Here is a 27,581-nt window from a genome sequence, read left to right as displayed (position 1 = left end):
CTAGGAACTACGAGGTTGAGGGTTCGATCCCTGGCCTTGCTCAGTGGGTTAAGGATCCGTCGTTGCTGTGAGCTGTGGTGTAAGTTGCAGACGTGGCTAGGATCCTGTGTTGCTGTGGCTGTGGTGTAGGCCGGTGACTACAGCTCCAATTTAACCCCTAGCCTCAGAACCTCCATATGCCAAGGGAGTGGCCCTAGAAAAGGCAAAAAGACAAAAAAAAAAAAAAAAAAAAAAAAAAAGCGTCCATAAATTCTTTTTTTTTATTTATTTATTTTTTGTCTTTTTTTTTCTTGCTGTTTCTTGGGCCGCTCCCGCGGCATATGGAGGTTCCCAGCCTAGGGGTCAAATCAGAGCCGTAGCCACTGGCCTACACCAGAGCCTCAGCAACTCGGGATCCGAGCCGCGTCTGCAACCTACATCACAGCTCACGGCAACGCCAGATCGTTAACCCACTGAGCAAGGCAGGGACCGAACCCGCAACCTCATGGTTCCTAGTCAGATTTGTTAACCACTGCGCCACGACGGGAACTCCTTATAAATTCTTTTTTTTTTTTTTAACTTTATGACTGTTTTTGCCTTCATATTGGCTTATTTGTGTCTGTGTTGTCTGAAATGGAAGTCAGTAAATGCTTTGTTTGGAGTTGTTCTTGGCATTTTTTTTTTTTTTTTTTTCTTTTCGGCTGCACCTGTGGCATGCAGAAGTTCCCAGGCCAGAGTTTGAACCTGTGCCACAGCACTGACCCGAGCTGTAGCAGTGACAATGCCAGATCCTTAACCTGCTAGGACCCAAGGGAACTCTTGTTCTTGGCATTTTAATTACTGACCACTATATTTAAATGCATCTTGCCTACCTGAACTACTGTGGTTACACTGCATTCTCATTTTATTAGACTGTAAAATAATGGCATTTTCTCTTTAGTCCCAGAAATCCTGGATTGAAGGAGTTTTCAGCAAGAGGGAATGTAACAAAATCATACCCAGCTCGAAAGACCCTCACAGGTACAATTTTAAATCATGTTTTTGAAAGCAACAGTGCTTGGAGGACTGTTTATTGAAATTTTGAAATTTGACTTATTTACCCTGATGGAGCCACTGTTAATGTTGCAATAGAATTTCACTCTGTTTTATCTTTGTTGCTCTTGTTCCTCTTAGTGGGAGGATGGATACCAGGGAAATACCTAGTACTACATCTCCACTGGGTTTGGATAAAAAATTTACCACTTCTGGAAGTCAGTGTAAATGAATCTGACTAGGAACTATGATGCAGTTTTGATCCCTGGCCTTGCTTAGTGGTTAAGGATCCGGCATTGCTGTGAGCTGTGGTGTAGGTCACAGACTCGGCTCAGATCCTGCGTTGCTGCGGCTGTGGTTTATGCCTGCGGATATAGCTCTGATTCAACCCTTAGCCTGGGAACCTCCATATGCCCGTGGGTATGGCACTAAAAAGACAAAAAAAAAAAAAAAAAAAAAACTCTATATATGTAACTTATGAATATTGAATATTCAAGATAGTGTGACTTTCCTTATCCCCAACTCTGTGGAATATAGTAGCTAGGATATTTTGGGATTCCAGGCTCAGGTTATGCACACAGTTAATTTTTTCCTCCCTCAGGCTTTTTGCTTGAGCAGATAAATGGGCAGCAGAATGGAATGATTTGGGTCTGACTACTTAGAGGTTTTGACAACCCTTTGGAAATTCTCCTTGGGGAGCAAAGTTCAAAACAGCAGCTAGTGAAAGATAGGAGAAGAGAGGGCTATGGAAAATTCCCCAGGGTAATCAGGTCCATGAAATTAAGATTGGGTAGCATTGCCCTTGGGAAAAAGAATTAAAAGGAAAGAAAAATAGGAGAGCAGTGTTTTAATTAGGGGGACCACTCTATTTTTAGATTCTGTTGAACATTTGGCCTTATATTCATTTGAAGTTTAGAAACTACAGCTGTATGCTCATGAAAAAGTAGTGCAGTGAGGTCACTGAAATTCTAGTTCTTTGGGGATGACTAAAATAGTGTTCTTTGCCTTTGTTAAACATTTACTAGCCCCACCTTCTTTGAATTACCTGTGGCTTGTAAGCCCTATGATTGGAAATCTTCATTTTGCCTACTTACAAAATGTTTATAGAATAAAAAGGCAGGGTAATCTTTTTTTTTCCCCTTCATCTTTTATGGCATTTTATAGTATGATGGTGGCTGCAATGGAGGGCAGATTGAACTCAGGTGGCTCCTACTGCTCTCTTGATGGAAAATCATCATGTCACCTTCAACATCAATGAAAAGTGATAAACCATAGGTCACTAGTCCATGGACTCAGGAAGAACATCAATGATCATAATTCCCTGAATGGTCCAAGATATACCACTTTTTAGGGAAAAAAAGCAGTCTCTCTTTTTGTGTGATTGCCAAAAAAAAAAAATGTTAATGAATGACTATTGCTATTCCTTCTATGTCAGACTTTTTCTTAATCATAGAAAGATTCTCAAAAATGTAGCTTTGATGCAGTTTTTCTTCGTATGGTACACGACAAAGAGTGGTGGTTAACTGTTTTAAATTTAGCTAAAGATTTATTCTCTTGATTCTTTCTGTAGCTCCCAATAAGAAACAAATCTGAGAGACTTGATTACAGTATCTTTCCTTCTCATTTTGTACCTGTTGAAGTGAAGCTTCTGAGAAAAGATTGATAAAAGACTGAGACAGGAAGAAGGGAAAGGCCTGAATATTCATTTCTGAATAATATAGAATGACTAATTCTATGAACACTACCTTTTCTTATGATATTTTAACTACACGTCTCTTCTAGTTAAAATTTTTCACATTCAAATATGATCATCAATGACCATAATGCTAATTTCCAAGTCCAGAGGGCTTTTTTGAGTTATAGAAAAGATGGAGTTCCCTTGTGACTGGGTTAAGGATCTGATATTGTCACTGCTGTGGCACAGGTTCAGTCCCTGGCCTGGGAACTTTCACATGTTGTAGGAATGGCCAAAAAAAGGAAAAGGGATTAATAAAGATAATAATTAAAGTCTTACCAACTGTTCCTTAATTTGATAGTGTTTTAAAATTGTATGTGTATATTGTATTAATTCTCAAGAATACTGTGTTATCCTCATAGTGTGATAATAATAGCCACCATTAATATACATACTGCAATGTACCAGGAATTGTAACACACTTTGCATATATTATCATCCCATCTTTTTTTTTTTTTTTGTCTTTTTGCCATTTCTTGGGCCACTCTCACGGCATATGGAGGCTCCCAGCCTAGGGGTTGAATCAGAGCTGCAGCCACCGGCCTACACCAAAGCCACAGTAACTTGGGATCCGAGCTGCGTCTGCAGCCTACACCACAGCTCACGCAATGCCCGATCGTTAACCCACTGAGCAAGGCCAGGGATCGAACCCGCAACCTCATGGTTCTTAGTTGGATTCGTTAACCATTGTGCCACGACGGGAACTCCCCTTAATCCTTTTAATAACTGTGTGGGTCAGATTTTTTTTTCACATGTGAAAACTGAGGCTTAGAGGAATTATTAAATCAATGAGATTTAAATCCAAGTATTTCTGTTCCAAACTCAGTATTCTGTTAATTAGATCATAGTAGCTGCTGTGTAATTATATTTGGTAAATGACATATGGGAAATTTGGGAGATGATCTATGAGTACCCAATAAACCCTGATTTCCAGGCTCTGGAAGATAGCAGATATTTACTGTATAAGCATAAAATATGTTTTTAAATGTATTAGTAAACTAACAGTGGTTTTATTTCTTTAATTTAGGTGTACTACAGGATGCCAGGTGTGTCAGAATTTAATCAGGTAAGACTTAGACTGTTCTATGTTTATATATTTCTCTGAAGTTGCATCTCTTTTTTTGCACTGATTAACTTTCCTTCCTTTTGATGTGCATCTTGTGTTTTACATGAGGATGTTTTCTTACTCTTCTTAAATATTGTATATTAGAGATCTGTTTTTTTAAGAAAACAAGATTGTTGGAATATAACTGACATAAAATAAACCACAAATACTTAAAATATACTGCACTGGGCTGGGGATCGATCCTGAGCTGCTGCAGAGACAAAACTAGATCCTTAACCTCCTGCACCACAGTGGGAACACTTTAAAATTTACAATTTTATGTTATTTTTTTAACCACTTAACTATTTTTAAATATACAGTTTAATAGTGTTAAGTCTATTCATATTTTGTATCATGAATCTCCAGAACTTTCTTTTTTTTTTGCCTTTTCTAGGGCTGCTCCCGAAGCACATGGAGGTTCCCAGGCTAGGGGTCTAATCGGAGCTGTAGCCGTCGGCCTATGCCACAGCCACAGCAACATCGGATCCTTAACTCACTGAGCAAGGCTAGGGATCGAACCCTCAACCTCGTGGTTCCTAGTCGGATTTGTTAACCACTGAGCCATGACAGGAACTCCCAGAACTTTTTTATCTTGCAACATTGAATGTGTATACTACATTTTGTCCTTCATTCACCTGTTGATGGACACTTGGGTTGCTTCTACCTCTTGGCTCTTATGAATAATGCTTTTATGAACATGGATGTGTAGAGATTTTAGTATTTTTTTAAAGCATTCCCAAAATGATTCTAATACTCAGCCAAGGAAGAGAACAACTGAGAATGTTTTTAAACTTAGGAAACAACTCAATATTAGAAATCTATTCTCAAAGTGAAGTTTTAAAGATTAATGTACATTACCCTAGAAACATGTAGACATGTTGCATCTCTTTTCTATTCTGAAATTGGATACTTTCAATTTTGAAATTGATTTTTATCCCAAACTTAAGGTGTTACTGTGGACGATTAATTAGAGACCATCCTGGGATAGATTATGCCTGGACCATCTCAGCCACTGACGGTACTGAAAATGAACAATGGTCTGTTGAAAAGCACACAACAAAAAGCCCTACAGATACCTTTGGCACAATTAACTTCCAAGATGGAGAGCACACCCACCACTCCAAGGTTTGCTAATAACCCACATTATTTTGATGGTTTTTAGCGGAGGATAACCTCCAAATATATCTACAAATTGCATTTCTAAAAGTGTTGATGATCAGATGTCTAGGTTTTATTGGAAAGGCGATCCATATTATTGACCTATTGACAAAAATGACCTGATCCTTCTCTTTCCTTTATGTCCCAGGGGCACTGGACCTTTCTTAGGTGTGGTGTAGTCAGCTGTTTATTTGCTTGACCTTTTCAGCCAGTTTATGCCCTCTGCAGAAGAGACGTGCTTATTGTTCTTGAGGTAGTTGCCAAAGGGCTGCCCTTTTCTTAAGGAATGTAGAAAGATTACTTGCAAAGAACAGGCCTTACCTGAAGCATGCCTATAGCAATTATCAGTAACTTAACCTGTGGCTGTTGATACCTGATATGTCCTCATGAGAGCCTCTAAGAGGCTTTTTCTGTACCCACCCCCTCAATGACAGTGCTGGGCTTTCCAGGCCAATTCTTCTCCAGTCCTTAATATGGTAATTTTACCTGGTGATTTGCATAGTATTGACAAGTCAGCTATCTCTCTGCTGTTTTCTCTATTTTTTTTTTTTTTTTTTTTTTTTGCTTTTTGCTTTTTAGGGCCAAACTCGTGGCATGTGGAAGTTCCCAGGCTATGGGTCGAATTGGAGCTGCAGCTGCCAGCCTACACCATAGCCACAACAACACAGGATCCACACCATGTCTAGAACTTAAACTATAGCTCACACAACACCAGAACCAGATCCTTAATTCACCTGAGCGAGGCCAGGGATCAAACCCGCATGTCATGTCATGGGTACTAGTACACTTTTTCTCCTCCCTGCTGACCACAACATGAACTCCTGCTGTTTTCTCTTGAGCTCGTTAACTACCCATTGCTTTACTAGAGATAGCTTTCCTTTCTCTCTCCCTGGGGAAAATGCATAGGGAACTAACCTCAGGAGAGCTCAGAATCAGCTATATCCTGGAGTATGATCATCAACTGAATGGATTTGAAACAGTAATTCTTTTTTCTTTTTTGACTGCCTGTCTGCATTTGGAGTTCCTGGGCTAGGGATCACATCCAAGTCACAGCTGTGACCTAAGCCACAGCTGTGGCAATGCTGGATCCTTAACCAGCTATGCTGGGTCTGAGATCGAACCTGCGTCTCAGGGCTCACAAGACGCTGTCAATCCCATTGCGTCACAGTGGGAACTCCTGAAACAATAATTCTTAATAGTACAATCATAATAAGGTTTCATAATTTAGTTGTGTGATAATCCCCATCTTTGATTACTAATCCTCTTGCATTTAACTTTGTGCAATGATTTTTTTTTTTTAAGTTAGCAAGAAAACTGTCCTTATTCTCCTCCTCAGTCCTTTTTGGAAGCTGACTCTTACAGAACTCTTTATGTAGTTTTTCCCTTAAGAATTTGCCATCTTTGGAGTTCCCATAGTGGCTCAGCGGTTAATGAACCTGACTAGCATCCATGAGGACTTGGGTTTGATCCCTGTCCTCACTCAGTGGGTTAAGGATCTGGCATTGCTGTGAGCTGTGGTGGAGGTTGCAGATACAGCTCAGATCCGTGTTGCTGTGGTTGTGGTGTAGGCCAGCGGCTATAGCTCGATTCAACCCCTAGTCTGGGAACCTCCATATGCCTGCAGGTGCAGCCCTAAAATATATATATATTTATATAGTCTTATAAAAAAAATATATATATAGTCTTTTTGCTTTTATGTTTATTCATAATCATCTTCATTTACTCACTTTTTCATCCATTCACCAAATATTTATTGGATGCCCATATTTGCTATGCCTCAAAGAGCATATTGTCCATCCGTGCACTTACATTGCGAGGTCTAGTGAGGGAAACAGGGAATAAATATGCAATTATCACAGAGGGTGAGGAATGCCAGGAAAGTAGAGTACAGCGTTCTTTGAGAGAATGAAAAGGGAATTCTTCCTGTTTTACTGGGTGGTGTGCATATGTCAAGGAAGCCACCTGAGAGTAGGGAGAACTATACTGAGATGGGAAAGATGAGTGAGGCATTTGGCGTCTGGAGAGGCAGAAGGGTGAGACCACTCTAGGCATAAAGAATAGCTTGTGCAAAGGCCAAGGGGAATATGGTATATTTAGGGAAACTGAAAACATGGTTTGACAGATCTCCTGATCAGTAATACGTTTTATGCTTAGCATTAGGCTCCTGTTACATCCTTTATGCCTGAATGAATTTTATTTGATCTCTCAGAAGAGAGGAAGCTGGAATTGAACTTCAGGCTTAGGTTGAACAGCAGCAGAACTTGTGAGAGCTGGTTATCATCTCCTCTACAGCATTCCCCCTTCCATTGTTATTCCTCCCACTTCCTTCACAAAGGATTGGAATTGAGTTAGTTATAAAGAAAGAAAGGAGAGAGAAAGTCATTACCCCTTAGCACTGTCTTCTTCTCTAGGCTTTGGAATAAAAGATTCTAGTGCTGATAACTTAGTTAATCAAGGGTGTTTATCCTGAAATCTCAGGTATCTTCTAGGACTGAAAGGACTTATGGTTGAAAGAGAGGGCTACCTGGGAGAAAGAGTTGAGGCAGAGAGAAGGAGAACTAAACCAGAGCTGCCTCCTCTGCCCTAGTTCATTATTTGGCATGACATAAACCATTTCACAAAGCTCACCTTGTATTTCCCTACTATATGAATGTGTGATAAAGTCATGGCAACTCCGTTGTTTCACTAGTAAATTTGAATCCTAGTTACCCTTACATTCTTTCTATTACTTTCTGTCATGGCTGCACCATCCTGATGATCAGAAATGCTAATTATAATCCTGAAATAAAGGGATTATATCTTAAGAATTCAAAGATGACTGGTCAATTGGTTTAAAATCGCTGTCACATTCTGGAGGATATCGTGATAATTCTTTACAGATCTGTGGCAATCTCCACCTGTGTTTATTTTTGCTATAGATTTATAAATCATGGCTTCTTATGGCCTTTATTTCTTTCTGTAAATCTGACTTAGTTTTGCTATTGGCTGGGCCAAAGTAATCTTTTTTTTTTTTTTAAGGGCCATACCTGTGACATATGGAGGTTCCCAGGTTAGGGGTCGAATCAGTGTTGTAGTTGCTGGTCTACACCACAGCCACAGCAACACCAGATCTGAGCTGTGTCTGCAACCTACATCACAGCTCATGGCAACTCCAGATCCTTAATCCACTGAGTGAGGCCAGGGGTCGAACCTGTATCCTCACGGATGCTAGTCAGATTCAGTTCCACTGAGCCATGACAGGATCTCCTCATCTATTGTTTTAAGAGTCTATATGTGACTGCATTGGCTGGGAAAAGAAAACCAATCATATACTATGATCTTGGGCAAAATGCAAAATGATTCTGGGGCTACCCATTTTTCTCTCATCTTTTCTTTAGGTTACATGGACTCAAATTTTTTTTTTTTTTTAAGGGCCGCACTTGCAGCATATGGAAGTTTTCAGGCTAGGGGTTGAATTGGAGCTGCAACTGCCAGCCTATGCCGCAGCCATGGCAAAGCTGGATCCTTAACCCACTGAATGAGGCCAGGGATGGAACCTGGGTCCTCATGGGTACTAGTCAGGTTTGTTATGCTGAGCCAAAAAGGGAACTCCTGGTTATGTCAACTCTTTTGTGAAAAGTATTTATTATGAGAAAAAATGTTTTTAGAGAGATAATGATATGTAGAGGAAGTGTTTAGAATGTAAAATTTAAAATATACGTACATGCTCCTAGATCTTAATTAATTACTTGGCCTTGCCCATAGCATGTGAAAGTTCTGGGACCAGGAGTCAAACCTACAACACAGCAGTAACCCAAGCTGTTGCAGGGATAACACTGGTCCTTAACCCTCTGTGCCACAAGAGAGCTCCTCCTATTATCTTAAATTATGCACTTACGTGAAATGGCCCAGTAAATTAAAAGCCATAGCATTTATGAAAAAGCTCACTTCACCTATTTCTAAAAACTTTCAAATTTTTTATTTAAATATTTTTATTAACATATAGTTGATATATAATCAGCTATACTTGTGCTAATTTCTGCTTTATAACCAAGCAACTCAGTCATATGTGTATATATATGCGCGCACACACACACATATATATATACACAGACACATCCTTTTTAAAATATTATTTTCCATCATGGTCTATGCCAGGAGATTGGATAAAGTTCCCTGTGCTATCCAGTATCTAAAACCTTTTTTTTAAAAAAATGGGAGTAGTGATTTTTGCCAGTTTCAAGTATTTCTGCACCACCTCAGACCTTCTGGAGAACATTAGTGGACCAACCCTCAGAACGAGAGGAAGCCTTCCTACTGAGACTTGTAATTCCCAGAAGGAACTTAAAGAGGGTGTGAGATCCTTTTAAAGTAAATATTTCCATTATACAAAGATGAACTTTTAAAGAGACCCTAGATACTTTCTTTCAGGTTTTGGCCATTTCATTTACCCTGCTATGTGCTTATTGTGAGCTGACGTATATTTTTCACTATTTTATGTACCCCTGTATATTCATATTTTCCAGTATATTAGAACATCTTATGACACGAAGTTGGATCATCTGTTACATTTAATGTTGAAAGAGTGGAAGATGGAACTGCCAAAGCTGGTGATCTCTGTCCATGGGGGCATCCAAAACTTTAAGATGCCCTCCAAACTTAAAGAGATCTTCAGCCAAGGTTTGGTCAAAGCTGCAGAGACAACAGGAGCATGGATAATAACCGAAGGCATTAATACTGGTAAGACACATTTCCCTGTTTCACTCTTAAAAAAAAAAATTTCTTCTTTGAAACTGTGAGTCAGGCAGTATAACACCTAACCTCCACTCTGCAGCACTCCCCAGGGATGTAGTGGCGTGAGGGAGAAAGACAAAGTATAGTGACTGGAAAAGAAACCCAGAGAATCATAGGTCTTCCCTGGAATGTGTTTTAACTATTGTTATTAAAATCTGCTATGTTTTTTTGGAATTTTCTGAAAAGGAATTTTATTTTTTTAACTCAATGAGTTTTATTATGTTTATAGTTATACAACAATCATCACAACCCATAAAATATGCTGTTTTAAAAGAAGTTTCGCTAAACTTCTGGCAAAGAAAATAGTCTTTCATGAGCTTTGGATTGTGATGAGGTTAGAAAGGACATGGAATCCATGCAACATTGTAGTGTGTGGGCGTGGACATGAGCTAAACTCAACATAGTCAAGTTCTCAGGCATTTAAAACCAATGACATGTGCAGCAATTGCATTGAGACTATTGGGTCTAAGGAGATGTTTAACTATATAGTTACCAGTTCACTCAGTCTCTTTCACTGACTCGTACTCCTTGAAATATGACATTCGAGAACATCATTTAGTAGCCCCTGAACCTCTAACCCTACTCCTTTGCATCCGTGTTTATGAACTATATGCCTGTTAGAGAAGCATTTGGGAGCTTTGCAAAAAGTGCACAGGCTCTGCCTCGGATTCATCAAGAGTTTCTCTGGGTGGAGCTTCTGAACAGTGTCTAATGCAGCTAGGATTGAGAACTAGTGACTTCAAAAACCCTCCTCTCTGACCAATCTGTTACTAACCTGTTATAGTTCTGGCACCAATTCCCATGTGTAGGTTCTTTCCCCACACCAAGCAGTTCTCCAGCACCAGCTGAGTGTCCTACAGTTCAATCCAGTTCTGACACTATTAACCTAGAATTAATTTCAGATTCCGAAGGTTAAGGGCTCAGTCCCACAAGGCTGTTCCACTTCAGATGTCAGTCTCAAGTCCAGGAAGTTACCTGTGCTTCTGACTGGCTGGTTATAAATCAGAGGTTCCCATGACCCCTTCCTTGAGTTTGATGAATTTGCTAGAGCAGCTCACAGAATGCAGGAAAACAGTTTTCTTGCTAGATTACCAGTTTATTATAAAAGGATGTAAATCAGGAATAGTGGATAGAAGAGGTACAGAGGGCAAGACATGTGGGAAGGATATGGCGCTTCCATGCTGCCTCCCATTTCCATGTGTTCTCCCACTTGGAAGCTGTCAGAATTGTGATTTTTTTGTTTGTTTTTTTGTGTTTTGTTTTGTTTTTTGGAGGACTGGTTACACGGGGCCCAGTTGATTAAATCATTGGCCATTGATGACTGAACTCAATCTCTAGCCCATCTCTTACCTGAGGTTGGAGTTGGGACTGGAAGGGATTTGGTTTCTCTGGCAACCAGCATGCTCTGCTCCCCCAAATCAGAAGGTCCCTAAGTCACTTCATTAACCAAAGATACTTTTGCTACTCTTACCATTTAGGGAATTCCAGGGTTTTGGGAGCTCTATGTCACTAACAGAAACAGGATGAAATATACATTTTTTCATAAATCACAATATCATACCTTTACCTCTCCATCTTCCCTTTACTTCTCCTTTTAATTTGGGAAGCCCTAGCCAATGTTTCCTATTAAGTTCTGCCAGTCCTTTAGGATCTACATTAGTTGTCAACATACTCAGGAAGTATTCTCTATGTCAACTCACTTAGATTTCTCACTTTATAGCGTGTATTTATCTCTCAGAAGAGATCAGTAAAGAGCACTTTTAGCATGTTTATGTTTTACCTTACAAGTTAAGTTAGGATGAGTCTATGTATCAGCTCTTCTACATGATGTGAGGTAGAGGCTACGGTCTTCACATGTGTCTAAGACCTGAGCAATGTGCTAATGTAACAAATCATTTCTTTTGACTGAAAAGGAGTGAAGAAAGCAAATGACTGAAAAAAGAGAGCATAAATAAAACCAAAAGATTTGGCCTGTCACTAATGGGTAACCAGGGAGTTCCTCTTGTACATTTCATTGAGATAATTATTTGTTTCACATTCTTGGAAGAATGCGAAGGTTGCAGAGTTCTAAGTCCAATGTGCAGTACTTACTTTTTTTCCCAGTAAAAAGAAAGGGGTGGGGGATGTTTTGTAGTTCAGTAAAAGGTGAGCTTGGGCAAGGCATTTTCTTTGAACACCTTGTTATATGCTTTATTTTACTCACTGCCGGTTTTTTTTTGTTGTTGTTTGTTTGTTTTTGTTGTTTTTTTAGGGTTGCACCATATGGAAGTTCCCAGGCTAGGGGTCAAATCAGAGCTGCAGCTGCTGACCTACACCACAGCCAGAGCAACACCATTTCCAAGCTGTGTCTACAACCTATACTGAAGGTAATGCTGGATCCTTTACCCACTGAGTGAGGCTAGGGATACAACCTGCATCCTCATGGATACTAATTGGTTTGTTACCACTGAGCCACGATTGGAATTCCTACTTATTGCTTTTTTAACAAGCATTTCAGGTTTGCACCAATTAAGAAACACAAATATGGAGTTCCCATCGTGGTTCAGTGGTAAGAAATCCGACTAGCAACCATGAGGACTCAGTTCCATCAGTGGGTTAAGGAACGAACATTGCCATGAGCTGTGGTATAGGTCACAGGTGTGGCTTGGATCCTGAGTTGTTGTGGCTGTGGTGTAGGCCAGTGGCTACAGCTCCTATTTGTCCCTTGGCCTGGGAACCTCAACATGCGGAGGGTGCAGCCCTAAACAAACAAACCACACACACACACACACACACACACACGCACTCACAAGGACTAAATAAATAAATAATTATTAAAAAAACCACAAATGTAATAGTGTGAAGACTATTGAAATAGTTCATATGAACAAAAGAAATGAGAGATGAGATACACTTGTAGCTTCCTTAAACAATAATCAGGGTCTGACCTGATTGAACTACAACTCCTTAGGGCCTGACTACTTAAGAAGTGGTCCCTAGGCCAGCAGCATTAGCATCACCTAGGAGCTTCCTGGGAATACAGATATCAGGCCCTTCTCCAGACTTGTGGGATCAGAATCTGCATTTTAATAACATCCCCAAATGCTTCTTTTACAGATTTGAGTTGGAGAAGCTTTACTTACCAGCTTCAGTCTATGCTGATGCTTCCCAACTATAATTGAATATCTGGTGTGAATGTTTGAAATTTATTTAATGGAATAAATGGAATGTTCCATTTATTTAAATGGAATGCCAGAAATGGAATGTTCCATTTTTTGTTTAAATGGAATGACAGAATCTACTGTGTATAAAACATTGGGATAGATGCTTTGGATGAAAAATGAGTAAGATACAGGCCCTGAGTTTAGTGATGGGGTGGGTGACTGTGACAGATAGTAACCAACTAACTAAAAATCGATGCCGAATCAATTACAGTTGAGGTACAAAGAAAGTGTTTGGAAGTAAAATGAAGAGGATGACAAATTCTGGTTCCAACTGAGGGCACCTGAAAAGGCTTGATGACGGATATAGCACTTAAAGCTGGCCTTGAGGGAAGGGAAAGAAGAAGCATTCTAGGCAGAGGTGGAAGTTCAGGGCCAGGCATACATCTGGAGATTAATGCATGTTTAGGAAGAGGTGATAAGGCTTCTATCTGGATGTGGCATGTGGCAGAGCACAGGGACAGCAAAGGAGTTTGGATCCAGATTGGATGCCATGCCCATTGAGTTGAGGTTTTACTCTCTATGTAGTAAGGAGCTTTAAAGTACCTTGAACAGAAGACTGAATAGGTAATGACATGATCAGATTTTATTTTATAGAGAGTCTCAACAGACAGTATGTATTATGATGATATGTGGGCTGCTGAAAAACCACCACCATCACATGGTGGTAACCCATGCCAAACTTAGGTCTCTGAATCTCTGTTGGTATTGATGTAGGCTGGGGATTCTGGGAAATGACTGAGAAAAGTGCAAAAGATGGGCAGGAGGAGAAGATGCCAGAGTGAGGGGAAACAATTTAGCTGCTATCCATCAGATGCATGCAATATGGAGTTTTTTTTTTTTTCATGTGCTGATGACGCACACAGAGTCAGACTATGCTTAGAGTATGTGTGTGATAAAAAGGACGATTAGGCTAATCTCAAAAGGCTACATGTTGCATAATTACAACTATATGATATTCTGGAAAAGGCAAAACCTTAGAGACAATAAACTGATCAGTGGTTGTCAGGGGTTTGGGAAATGAGGGTGAATAGGCAGAGCACAGAGGATTGTTAGGGCAGTGAAACTATTCAGTATGAGGCTGTCATACTGGATATATGTCATACATTTGTCCAAGCCCATAGAATGTACAGCACCACAAGTGAACCCTAAACTGTGCACTTTGGATGATTATGATGTGTCAGTGTAGATTCATCAGTTGTAACAATTTATCCATACTTTGGTGGGGGATGTTGATAGTGAAGGAGGGTGTAAGTGTGTGGGAAAGAGGGCATAAGGGAAATCTCTGTCCTTTTGGCTCAATTTTGCTGGGAATCTCAAACTGCTCTAAAAGTAAAGTCTTTAAAAAATCAAAGTCAGATTTCCTGGATTGGAATCCAGACTCTGCGGATTACTGACTCTAACCTTGGGCAAGTTCACTTCTTTGTGCCTCAGATTTTGCCTATAAAATAGACTTATAAAAATCCCTACTTACACTTTAGTGTAAATGCATGTAAAACACTTAAAGTACTTGGTATGTTGGTGGGTAGTAAAAGTTGAATAGATGTTGGCTATTACTGATATTATTAATCCCAGAAAGGCAAACATTAATGTATTTGTTGTGGAATATTTATGTATATAAAGCTGTTAAATTAATTTGCCTCAGTGAAGCAAGGGACACATCTTCAGGATGTTTTGCTGGGACAGCAGAGAAGGTTAGAGGAAAAAATACATGCAACATTCATGAGGTCACCTGTAGGCTTGCCAGATGTTCTGGTCAGACAGGAGTAGGAGCAGCACTGAGGTTATAAGCAGGCATTGCCAAAGGGAGAGGAAAATTATTCAGGTATAAAGGTCAGTGATGGGGGAAAGAGATGTCAAGAGGGACAAGAGGAAGCTAAGATATCCAATATTAATTCCACTGTGCCGGCAACTTTCCTTGGTAATGACCTTTGGCATGTGCTTGTCTCTTTGCCTCTTTCTGGCCATCACAATGTTTTGCATGATTTGCGAGTTAAAAATTGACTTCTAAACTGGTTGTTTATAGGTGTGTCCAAACATGTTGGAGATGCCCTGAAAGCCCATTCCTCCCAGTCCTTGAGAAAGATCTGGACAGTTGGAATCCCTCCTTGGGGTGTCATTGAGAACCGGAAAGATCTTACGGGAAGAGATGTAAGTAGACAATCCTTTCACAATGAACAGAAATACGCATGTATCTGATTGCCAGCTTAGCACCATACCTGGATATCTAGTAGACATCTTGAAAGTAACATATCCTAAACCAACTCCGGCCTTCCTACTGCTTTTCCTACCCTGTCTTAGAAAGTGACAAACTCATACTGCGGTTGCTCAAACCAAAAACCCGAACCGATCCTGGAATGAGTTTCACCTCAGGCTCAAACTTGATTCATCAGTAAATTAGCTTAGTTTCACTTTAAAACTATATCCAGAATCTTACCTCTTCTCATTACTTCCACTCTTACTGAACAGGTACCAGCCATCACCTTCTATCACCTGGATGATTATAGTGGCCTCCCCTAAGCTCATCCATGCTGTTATTAAACAGTCTAATCTCAGCAGAGTAGCCAGAATAAGTCTTCTAAAATATAAACCACCTCAAGCTTCTCCTCTGTGAAAAAATTCTTCAATGCCTCCTGTCTCGCTCAGAGTACAGCATGCCCTCACATATTTGTGGGTTCTGCATCCTCAGATTCAACCAACCACAGATGAAAAAAATTCGAGAAAGTTCCAAAAAGTAAAACTTGAATTTGCCCCTCATGGGCAACTATTTATAATAATAGAAGTTCCTGGATCTTTAACCCACTGAGCAAGGCCAGGGATGGAACCTGCATCCTTATGGATACTAGTTGGGTTCATTAACTGCTGTTAAAGATCGGTGTTGTGGTGAGCTGTGGTGTAGGTTGTAGACGTGTCTCAGATTCTGGTTGCTGTGGCTGTGGTGTAGGCCGGTGGCTAGAGCTCTGATTGGACCCCCTAGCCTGGGAACCTCCATGTGCCGAAAGTGCGGCCCTAAAAATACAAGAAAAAAAATAACAATTACATGTATTAGATATTGTAAGTGACCTTGAGATGATTTTTTTTTTTTTTGTCTTTTTGCTATTTCTTTGGGCCGCTTCTGCGGCATATGGAGGCTCCCAGGCTAGGGGTCCAGTCGGAGCTGTAGCCACCGGCCTATGCCAGAGCCACAGCAACACGGGATCCGAGCCACGTCTGCAACCTACACCACAGCTCACGGCAACGCCGGATCGTTAACCCACTGAGCAAGGGCAGGGACCGAACCCGCAACCTCATAGTTCCTAGTCGGATTCGTTAATCACTGCGCCACGACGGGAACTCCCTGATCTTGATTTTAAGTATATGGGAGGATGTCCATAGGTCGTATGCAGATACTATGGCATTTTATGTAAAGGACTTGAACATTGGTGGATTTGGTATCCATGGGGGTCCTGGATGTAGTCCCCCACATGTGCTGAGGAAGGACTGTACTAGCCAGGCTTTTCACAATAACTGCATGCAGTAAAACCAGGGACATTCATGATTTGCCCTTATCCCTCATTCCATACTGCTCTCTGCTTCATTCATTCCTGTACATTGATTCTTTGATGCTGTTTTCCTAAGGGTAATGGTCTTGTCTAAGACTAATGTATGCTTTTGGTAGCAATCTCAAGAATTACCAAAAATTACATGAAGAAAGATAACAACTGTTAATATTTTGGTGTGTATGATTCCAGAATTTTTAAAATTTAATTTTGCATATATTAAGAAAAAAAGTATAAAAAATAGAAACCAACTCTTATGATCTGTTTTTTTTGCTTAACTATTTAATTATTTTTCTATGTCAATGTATTAAGATGTGCTTATGGTTTAACTTTTATTTTGGAAAACTTCAAACATTTTAAAGAGTTGAGAGATTAGAATAATCAACTGTTATGAACTCATAGCCAATTTTGTTTCATGCCATCGTTCATCCACTCTCAACCTCCTGCCTCCATTATTTTGAAGCAAATTCCAGACATCAAATAATTTCATTGGTAAATATTTTAGTAGTTATTTCTAAAATATGTAGACAATTATAAAATATCACCATATTGACATTGTCCTATATAAAAAATTAATAGTAATTTCTGAATATCATCAAATATCCAGTTTATGTTCAAGTTTCTGATAGTCTCATAATTTTTTAGTTGTTTGATTTTATTATCCTCCAAATTTCCCTACATTGTGGTGGGTTACTATGTATTTTGGGTCACTTTGTTTGTTTGTTTATTTATTTATTTATTTATTTAGTCTTTTTAGGGCTGCACCTGCAGCACATGGAGATTCCCAGGCTAGGGGCTGAATTGGAGCTGTAGCTACTGGCGTACACCACAGTCAAGGCAACGCAGGATCTTAGCCGCATCTGTGACCTACACAATAGCTCACAGCAATGCTGGATCCTTAACCCACTGAACGGGGCCAGGGATTGAACCCTAGTCCTCATGGATACTAGTTGGCTTCGTTAATTACTGAGCCATGACAGGAACTCTTCTTGGGTCACTTTAAATCTAGGAATTTCCTCTTTATCTTCCCCGCCCCCTGACCTTTCTTTCTTTCTTTTTTTCAATTTATTTGTTGAAGAAACTTGGCCATTCCTGAAGAGTTGCCCATAGTTTGGATTTTGCAGATTTAACCTCATATAGTAGTGTTCAACCTATTTCTCTTTGGTCTTTCCTATAAATTGGTAGTTTGCTTTGAAAGTTATGATGAGGTTTAGATTCTTTTTGTACAAGTTTATTCCCTAGGTGAGATGTGTCCTTACTCATAATATATGATTATTTTCTTTTTATAATGTCATTGCTTAGATTTATTATTTCAGTAGGGTTGCAAAACTGCTAATATTTAATTATAGTGTTTTTCATCATTTATTAGTTTAAGTAGTCTAAAAAGAGAACTATTTTCTCATCAACTGCTTGGTTTACCTTGTGGTACAGTTGTATGGGAAAGGATAGAGAAATGTTTGATTCTTCCTCTTGATTTGCCAGTTTTCAAAACAACACGTTGATTATCTACCATCCTCCCAGGTGAACAAGACTTTTTTTTTTTTTTGATTCATGAAGATAAACATATATTGTATGTTTTTATCCATTATTCCAATATAGTTGTTATTCTTTATCATACTCATATTGTACCATTATGCCAGTGGAGCATTTCAAGTTGTCTCCTGTGTCCTTTTAACACAATTCTAGTCATTTTTATTTTTTTCAATTTATTTTTATTTTTTTATTACTCAATGAATTTATTACATTTATAGTTGTACAATGGTCATCACAATCCAATTTCATAGGGTTTCCATCCCACAACCCCAGTGCATCCCCCCACCCCCTGAACTGTCTCCTTTGGAAACCATAAGTTTTTCCAAGTCTGTGAGTCAGTATCTGTTCTGCAAAGAAGTTCATTCTGTCCTTTTTTCAGATTCCACATGTCAGTGAAATCATTTGATGTTGGTGTCTCATTGTATGACTGACTTCACTTAGCATGATAGTTTCTAGGTCCATCCATGTTGCTAAAAATGCTGGTATTCCGTTCCTTTTAATGGCTAAATAATATTCCATTGTGTACCACATCTTCTTGATTCACTTCTTGATCTACTTCTTGATTCCACTTCTTGATCCATGCCTCTGTTGATGGACATTCAGGTTGTTTCCATGTCTTGGCTATTGCAAATAGTGCTGCAATGAACATTGGAGTACATGTCTTTGCGAGTCGTGGTTTTCTCTGGATAGATGCCCAGGAGTGGGATTGCTGGATCAAAGGGTAGTTCTATTTTTAGTTTTCTGAGGAATCTCCATACTGCTTTCCAGAGTGGTGGCACCAATTTACAATCCCACCACCAGTGTAATAGGGTTCCTTTTTCTCCACACCCTCTCTAGCAGTTATTGTTTATAGACTTTTGGAAGATGGCCATTCTGGCCAGTGTAAAGTGGTACCACATAATGGTTTTGATTTGCATTTCTCTAATAATGAGTGATGTTGAACATCTTTTCATGTGTTTCTTGGCCATCTGTATGTCTTCTTTGGAGAACTGTGTATTTAGCTCTTCTGCCTAACATCATTGAGAATGATGTTAGCTGTGGTTTGTCATATATGGCCTTTATTATGTTGAGGTAGGTTCCCTCTATGCCCACTTTCTGAAGGGTTTTTATCAGAAATGGGGTTGGATTTTGTCAAAGGCTTTTTCTGTGTCTATTGAGAGGATCATATGGTTTTTATTCTTCAGTTTGTTAATGTGGTGTATCACACTTGATGGATTTGTGGATATTGAAGAACCCTTGCATCCCTGGGATAAATCCTGCTTGATCATCATGTACAATCCTTTTAATGTATTGTTGGATGTGGTTTGCTAGTATTTTGTTGAGGATTTTTGCACTGATGTTCATCAGTGAAATTGGCCTGTAGTTTTCTTTTTTTGTGGAATCTTTGTCTAGTTTTGGTGGCCTCATAGAATGAGGTTGGGAGTATCCCTTCCTCTGCAATTTTTTTGGAATAGTTTCAGAAGGAGAGGTGTTAGCTCTTCTCTAAATGTTTGATAGAATTCACTTGTGAAGCCACCTGGTCCTGGACTTTTGTTTGTTGTAAGTTTTTTAATCACAGTTTCAATTTCAGTTCTTGTGATGGGTCCATTCATCTTTTCTATTTCATCTTGGTTCAGTCTTGGAAGATTGCACCTTTCTAAGTATTTGTCTAGGTTTTCCATTTTATTGGCGTATAGTTGCATGTAGTATTCTCTTATGATCCTTTGTATTTCTGTGATGTCCCTTGTTACTTCTCCTTCTTCATTTCTAATTTTATTGATTTGAGTCCTCTCTCTTTTTTGCTTCATAAGTTTGGCTAAGGGTTTATCAATTTTGGTGATCTTTCCAAAGAACCAGCTTTTCGTTTCATTGATCTTTTCTATGGTTTTCTTTGTTTCTAGTTCATTGATTTCTGCTCTGATCTTTATGATTTCTTTCCTTCTACTAACTTTAGGTCTTGTCTGTTCTTCTCTCTCAAGCTGCTTTAGATGTAAAGTTAGCTTGTTTATTTGAGCTTTTTCTTGTTTCCTGAGGTGGGCTTGTATTGCTATAAACTTGCCTCTTAGAACAGCTTTTGTTGCATCCCTTAGGTTTTGGAGTGTCATATCTTCATTGTCATTTGCTTCTAGGTATTTTTAAATTTCCTCTTTGATTTCTGCAGTGATCCATTGGTTGTTTAGTAGCATGTTGTTGAGTCTCCACGTGTTTGTGTTTTTTTGCTGTTTTTTTCTTGTTGTTGATTTCTAGTTGTATAGCGTTGTGGTGGGAAAAGATGCTTGCTATGATTTCAATTTTCTTAAGTTACCGAGGTTGGATTTGTAGTCCAGGATGTGATCCATCTTAGAGAATGTTCCATGTGCACTTGAGAAGCATGTGTATTCTGTTGCTTTTGGATGGAGTGTCCTCTAAATATTTATTAAGTCCATCTGGTTTAAAGCATCATTCAGGGCCTGTGTTTCATTATTGATTTTCTGTCTGGCTGATCTGTCCCATTGCTGTAAGTGGGGTGTTAAAGTCCCCCACTATGATTGTGTTATTGTTGATTTGTCCTTTTAAGGTTGTTAGCAGTTGCCTTATAGATTGTGGTGAACCTGTGTTGGGTGTGTAGATATTTAAAATTGTTATATCATCTTCTTGGATTGATCCTTTGATCATTATGTAATGTCCTTCTTTGTCCCTTAAAATATTCTTCATTTTAACGTCTATTTTGTCTGATATGAGTATTGTACTTTTGATCCTCATTTGCATGAAATATTTTCTTCCATCCTCTCACTTTCCATTTGTATGTGTCCCTAGAAGTGAAGTGGGTCTCTTGAAGACAGCATATATATGGATCTTGTTTTTGTATCCATTCAGCAAGTCTATGTCATTTGGTTGGGGCATTTAGTCCATTAACATTTAAGGTAATTAGTTACATGTGTGGTCTTATTTCATTTTATTAATTGCTTTGGATTTGTTTTTGTTGCTCTTTTTTCTTCCCTTCTTCTCTTGTTCTCTCCTCTTGTGGTTTGATGATTATCTTTAGTGTTGTATTTGAGTTGATTTTTCTTATTTGTGTATCAATTGTAGATTTTTGGTTTGCAGTTATTCTGAAGTTTTGATATAAGAGTCTGTATGTATATGAGATTGTTTTAAGTTGTTGGTTTCTTAATTGCAAGTGCATCTCCAGTGTCCTGCATTTGTACCCTCCTCTTCTCGTGATTTCTGATTTTGGTAGCATAATTGTGCATGGATGATTTCATATCTTTACTGTATATATACCTTTACTGGTGAGATTGTTATTTGTGGTATTTTTGTTTCCTGTTGCTGCCTTTTCTTTTCTGCCTAGAGAAGTTCTTTTAGTATTTGTTGTTAGGCTGGTTTAGTGTTGTTGAATTCTCTTAGCTTTTGATTATCTGTGAAGGTTTTGATTTCTCCTTCAAATCTGACTGAGAGCCTTGCTGGGTAAGTAATCTTAGTTGGAAGTTTTTTCCTTTCATCACGTTAAGTATATCATGTCACTCCCTTCTGGCCTGCAGAGTTTGTGTTGAAAAATCTGCCAATAACCTTATCGGTTTCCCTAGTGTGTTATTTGTTTCTTTTCCCTAGCTGCTTTCAGTATTTTCTCTTTGTCTTTAATTTTGGTCGGTTTGATTAATATGTGTCTTGCGGTGTTCCTCCTTGGGTTTATTTTATATGGTACTTGTGTTTCCTGGACTTGAGTGAGTGGTTCCTTCCCCTTGATAGGGAAGTTTTCGGCTATTATCTCTTGGAATATTTTTTCTGTCCCCTTCTTTCTCTTCTTCTGACACCCCAAGAATATGGATGTTGGTGTGTTTAACGTTGTCCCAGAGTTCTCCAGACTCTTCATTTGTTTTCAATCTTTTTTCTCTTTTCTGTTTTGCATCTGTGATTTCCACTAATCTGTCCTCCATCTCACTTATTCGTTCTTCTGCCTCCTGTATTCTGATATTGGCTGCTTCTAGAGAATTTTTTATTTCAGTTATTGTATTTTGCATCTCTTCTTGCTTAAGTTTTATATCTTGTATCTCTTTGCTCAATGTTTCCTGTAAGTTACCCATCTTTGCCTCCAGTTTATTTCCAATGTCTTACATCATCTTTAACATCAACAGTCTAAAGTGTTTTTCCTGGAGGCTGAGAATCTCCTGATCACTTAACTGATTTTCTGGCATTTTTCCTTTCTCCCTCATCCGAGTTATAGTCCTCTGTCTTTTCATTTTTATAGGTTTTTGGTGTGGTGACCTTTTTACAGACAATAGAGTTGTAGCCTCTCTTACTTCTGGCGTCTGCCCCCGTTATGGCTGAAGTCGGGTATGAGGGCTTACTCTAGGCTTCCTGATGGGAGGGACTGATGCCTGCCCACTGGTAGGTGGAGCTGATTCCTATCCCTATGGGAGCTGGGGCTTTGTCTCTGGATGGGATTAGATGTGGCTGTGTGCCTGGGGAATCTTTAGGCAGCCTGTTTGCTGAGGGTGGTGCTGTGATCCCACCTGGATTGTTGTTTTCCCTGGGGCTTCTCAGTGCTGATGTGTAAGGCCAGATTTTCCCAGAATGGCCACCTCCGAAGAGAGGCATGCTGTTGAATACTCCTGAGAGCTTTGCTTCCAATGTCCTTCCCTCACACCAAGCCACATTCACCCGTTTTCCCAGGAGGTCCTCCAAGAACTACAGTCAGGTTTGACCCAGATTCCTATGGAGACTTTACTTTGCCCTGGGACCCAGTGCATGTGAAAGTCTGTGTGTGCCTTTTAAGAATGGGGTCTCCATTTCCCCCAGTCCCGTGGAGCTCTTGTGCACAAGCCCCACTAGCCTTTAATGCCAGATGCTCCAGGGGCTCTTTCTCCCCAGTGCCAGATCCCCACACATGGGAGTTTGATGTGGGGCTCAGAACTCTCACTCCTGTAGGTGAGTGTCTGTGAACCAGTTAGTTTTCAGTCTGTGGAGCTTCCCACCCAGGAGGTATGGGGTTGGTTATATCACAAAATTGCACCTCCTACCTCTTGTATGTGGCCTCCTCTTTGTCTTCTGGAGTAGTATATCTTTTGGTTGAAGATTGCTCAGTCTTTAGTTGTGAATTTTGTTGTTTTTAGGAGAGAAGTTGAGCTCCAGTCCTTCTGTTCTACCATGTTAACCCCATGTCTCTCCTAGTCATTTTTCATTGCTTCCTTATGTTTTAGTATGAAACAAATGTTCCAGGCTCATTGTGTGTATTTTTTGCTCCTAGAGAAATGGCTGGTTGCTTTCAGTGGGAAATAATAAGAGACCACATACTGGGGGCCTAGGGTGCATTTTGATTTTTCATGCTTGATCAAGTTTTACTGTATTAACGTACTATTATTTATTTAACTATTCCTCTATATTGCCCATTTGGGTTCCCTCTTTTTTCACTTTTACCAAAGTGATATTAACATTGTGATAAGATAACATATATCTTGAAACTATCTGAAAAGTCATTCTCAATGTACAATGTTTGGAACAGTTGGTATGTACCTTTTAAAATGTGACTCATGGAATTTGCTTTATGGTGTAGTGGAAACAAATCCGACTCGTGTCCATGACGATGTGGGTTCGATCCGTGGCCTCATTCATTAGGTTAAGGATCTGGCGTTGCTGTGGTCTAGGTCTCAGACACGGCTCAGATCCTGCATTGCTGTGGCTATGGTGTAGGCCAGCAGCTGTAGCTTCTATTTTATCCTTAGCCTGGGAATTTCCATATGCCTGGGGTGCAGCCCTAAAAAGCAAAACCAACAAACAAACCAAAAAAGGTGGCTCATTGCCTTCTAAAAAGATGGTAACAAGTTATGTTCCAAGCATTAGGGTCTAAGGATGCCCATTTCCCTGAATCATTTCCAACTTTGGGTATTCTGGTTTTTTAAAAATTTTGCCATTCTTATAGGTATAAAAACACCTAGTTGTTCTTATATACATTTTTCTGATTACTAGTGAGGTTCAACATCTTTTCATGGAGTTATTGTGTGTTTTTGAGCATAGTTTAATTTATAAAAGGTGTTTCAAAATATAAATTCTATTAACATTTTTGTTTGCCATATATGCGGCATTTACCAGTGTTAAATTTGTATGATTTATGAACATTTCCCCACATAAAAAATAGGTGTTAAATCTATTTATCATTTTCCTTTTGGTTTCTGGCATGAGTGTCATGTTTAGGAATTATAAAGGTAACTTTTAAAGACTAATATTGGAGTTCCTGTCATAGCACAGCAGAAGCAAATCCAACTAGGAACCATGAGGTTGCAGGTTTGATCCTTGGCCTTGCTCAGTGGGTTAAGGATCCAGCATTGCAGTGAGCTGTGGTATAGGTCCCAGATGTGGCTCAGATCTGGTGTTGCTGTGGCTCTGGTGTAGGCTGGCATCTGTAGCTCTGATTAGACCCCTAACCTGGGAACCTCCACATGTCGTGGGTGTGGCCCTGAAAAGACAAAAAAAAAAAAAAAAATAGAGACTAATATTTGTAACTTTCATGGTACTTTTAACATCCATTATTTCTTTTAAGCCTCACAGCAGCTCTCTGCTATAGGAATTATTATCATCACCTATACATGAGGAAACTAAGGCTGAGAAAGGAGGTAGGAGTTACCCAGAGTTAACTAGGAGAGTCTAGTCTTAAACTTGGGCTCTTGGACTCCAAACACAATCAGCCCTCCCTGTTTTGTGGATTCTGCATCTGAGGAATCAACCAACAGTGGATCCTAGGATTCAATCCCAACTACAGATCCGGTGGATACTGAGGGCCGACTATACTATGACATTTAATGTAAGGGACTTGAGCATCTGCAGATTTTAGATTCTGTGAGTGGTCCTGGAACTAATCCCCCACAGATACCAAATAGCTGTACGGTGTTCTCCTCTCTAAAAATAATTAAGAATCGAAGTAGCTTATAAAAGAATCAGAAAATGTTACTGTGTTCTCCTCTCTAAAAATAATTAAGAATCAAAGTAGCTTATAAAAGAATCAGAAAATGTTAATGAAGATCTGAATATTTTATATGGGATGAATGCATTTGCATTTGCTATTCACTTCATTTGGAAAAAAAAAATCAGTGTCCAAATATTATTTTGAAATAGATCTATTAAAAGGCATAGTTTCTGGATAGCTCTGTAGTCTGTGTACCAATGCAGATCATTGAACTATTTTTAATGATCTGAGAAAAGGCAAGTTTAGAAATTGAAAACAAATACTTGGAGCCATTTATTAGCAAGGTAACAGTACTATGACATCCAAGTATGTGGTCAGTGGGCTTACGTTGCTGAGCATGGTGTGTGCCAATGTTGTTGAACTTGTGAGTCTCATGTAGTGCAAGCAGTATACCAGTCATGCATTAAAGGGCTACATTGCCATCCATAAAAAAAAAAATCAGTAAAGCCACATCGATTCTGCAGATAGCTTGAGAAGCACTGCTCTTGGTATCACTTCTTACTCTGTCATGCATAGCCAGGCCTTTGGAGCAGCTGATCCAGGAAGAATCTCAGGTTCTGATACCTCTTTATCCTCACCATCTTGCAGGTGGTGTGCCTGTACCAGACTCTGGGCAACCCCCTCAGCAAACTAACCACACTCAACTGCATGCACTCCCACTTCATCCTTTCTGATGATGGCACCGTGGGCAAGTATGGAAATGAGATGAAGCTCAGGCGCAACCTGGAAAAGTACCTCTCTCTGCAGAAAATACACAGCCGTGAGTACTCTGGGGGGCTTAGGGCCCTGCTGAGGAGCAAGATGCTGCCTCAGGTTAATGCCTGGCCTGCAAGCCCTCAGTGGAAAGAAAGTAAACTGTAACGTAGTACAGAACTGAACTGTGGGTGACAGAGGAGAGAAAGAAATCTTTGGGGACAGCATAGTCAGGAGAGGTTTGGTGTCAGATTGGAGACTTTAGCAGAGCCTCCAGGATTCTTTGGGGTTGGGTGTGTAGGGCGAGAGAGGAGAGGCAGTGATCTGGAGATGGGGTTTGCTGAGGAGCAGTAAGAGGACTAGACTGAGAAGAGTAGGGGTATGAGCCTTGACAGGGACGATGATTTTCATACATGGGTGGGGTGGTCCTACTCAGGGAAGGGTTGAAATAAAAAAAAGTTATGGCCATACTCTCGGCCCATGGATGTTCTCAGGCTGGGGACTGAACCCTTGCCTCAGCAGCAATCTGAGCTCTGCAATCAGATTCTTAACCTACTGTGCCACAGGAGGAACCCTGAGATCAGGACTTTTAGAGCTAGGGACTTTTGAAGGTATTGATGATGTGCTTTGAGATGGCTGTTTTGGTAGTGTTTGAAGGAGGAGAAGAGAGATGGGGGGCAGAATCAGTGAGTGTCCTTGGGTGCAGAGGAGAGAATCCTTAAAGGGAGGAAGAAGGGTTGGGTGCTGCCTGGAGCAGAGGTGGCTCCTTCCTCTTTTTTTTTTTTTTATTGATTTGTTTTTGTTTGTTTGTTTGTTTAGGGCTGTACCTGTGGCTATGGAAGTTCCCAGGCTAGGGGTTGAATCAGAGCTATAGCAGCCAGCCTACACCCTAGCCCCAGCAATGCAGGATCCAAGCCATGTTAGTGACCTACAGCACTGTTCATGGCAATGCCGGATCCTTAACCTACTCAGTGAGATCTGGGATCAAACCCAAGTTCTCATGGATACCAGTCAGATTCCTTTTGGCTCCTTCCTCTTTTGGTGATATAACCTTCCACAAAATACTCCCACTCTCTGGGCAGAGATGGAAAGAATTGGGAAGGCTGTGGGGGTGGGGGTGGGGAGGGCTTATCTTCATCAGTCTTTGACTTTGAGCTGGAAATTGCTGAACATCCTTTGAATTTGCTGAATTTTTGACCTGGGTCCTTTGAGGCAGCAGAATGTAGTGAGGTCAGATGGATCAAAGCTCTGACATTTACTGCCTCTGGCCTTGGGCAATGAAATTATCTGTCAAATTGTTTTCTTACCAAATGGAAGAAAATCTACCTCTGCTTTTTGTTGTGAGAGTTAGAAGAGATTAGGTCTGTCAGATGTGCCTGGAAAAGTATTGGGTACATAATATGTCCTCAGTAAATGTGTTTCTTTCCTTTTAGACTTCTTTGGCACAGGGGTCTTCTCCTGTTTGGGGTGGGGGCAGGGAGAGAGACTCTAAGTTGTTGCTAGTCATTAAGAGCTTAGTGTGAGTGAAGTTTGAAGGCTCTTTTAGGTCAGGAATGGAACAGGGAGAAAACATCTGGTATGTGGTCCTGGAGGAGGGGTGGCCAGCTGGGAGAGAGACCCATGGAGGAGGGGCGGGGGGGGGTGCAGGTAGAGATTGCCCTGCAGGGAAAGCCCTGCAGGGATCTGAACTATCAGTTATTTGAAAGGTCCTGTTGCCTTGTTGTAGAAACTTGGCCTCAGCTTCTGTCCACCAGTGCTGAATAGAAACACGGAGACAAGAGTTTTGGGTGAAGGAGAAAAAGATAGCTTTTATTGCTTTGCCAGGCAAAGGAGGCCACAGCTGGCTAATACCTTAAAGACTGTCTACTCCATTGGGAAGACTTGTAGGGAGTTTTATAGTAAAAAGGAGAAAAATAGA

General features: G+C 40.0%; 1 protein-coding gene across 8 annotated transcripts in view; it reads left to right on the top strand.

Annotated features, from left to right (window-relative positions):
• TRPM6 (transient receptor potential cation channel subfamily M member 6) overlaps positions 1-27,581 on the top strand; it is a 228,413-nt gene that overhangs the window by 104,517 nt on the left and 96,315 nt on the right. For all 8 annotated transcript variants that reach the window (XR_002336394.1, XR_002336392.1, XR_002336397.1 and 5 more), the window contains 6 exons: positions 920-999; positions 3,774-3,812; positions 4,799-4,976; positions 9,515-9,728; positions 15,009-15,133; positions 25,559-25,730. Coding sequence is in view for 1 of the 8 variants with exons in the window: in XM_021064975.1 (XP_020920634.1) it covers positions 920-999; positions 3,774-3,812; positions 4,799-4,976; positions 9,515-9,728; positions 15,009-15,133; positions 25,559-25,730 (808 nt within the window). In the remaining 7 variants the exon portion in view is untranslated. The remainder of the gene's footprint in view (positions 1-919; positions 1,000-3,773; positions 3,813-4,798; positions 4,977-9,514; positions 9,729-15,008; positions 15,134-25,558; positions 25,731-27,581) is intronic.

This window comes from Sus scrofa, chromosome 1, assembly GCF_000003025.6.
Source record: "Sus scrofa isolate TJ Tabasco breed Duroc chromosome 1, Sscrofa11.1, whole genome shotgun sequence".
NCBI classification, from domain to species: Eukaryota; Metazoa; Chordata; class Mammalia; order Artiodactyla; family Suidae; genus Sus; species Sus scrofa.
This window is presented reverse-complemented; position numbering and strand designations above follow the sequence as displayed.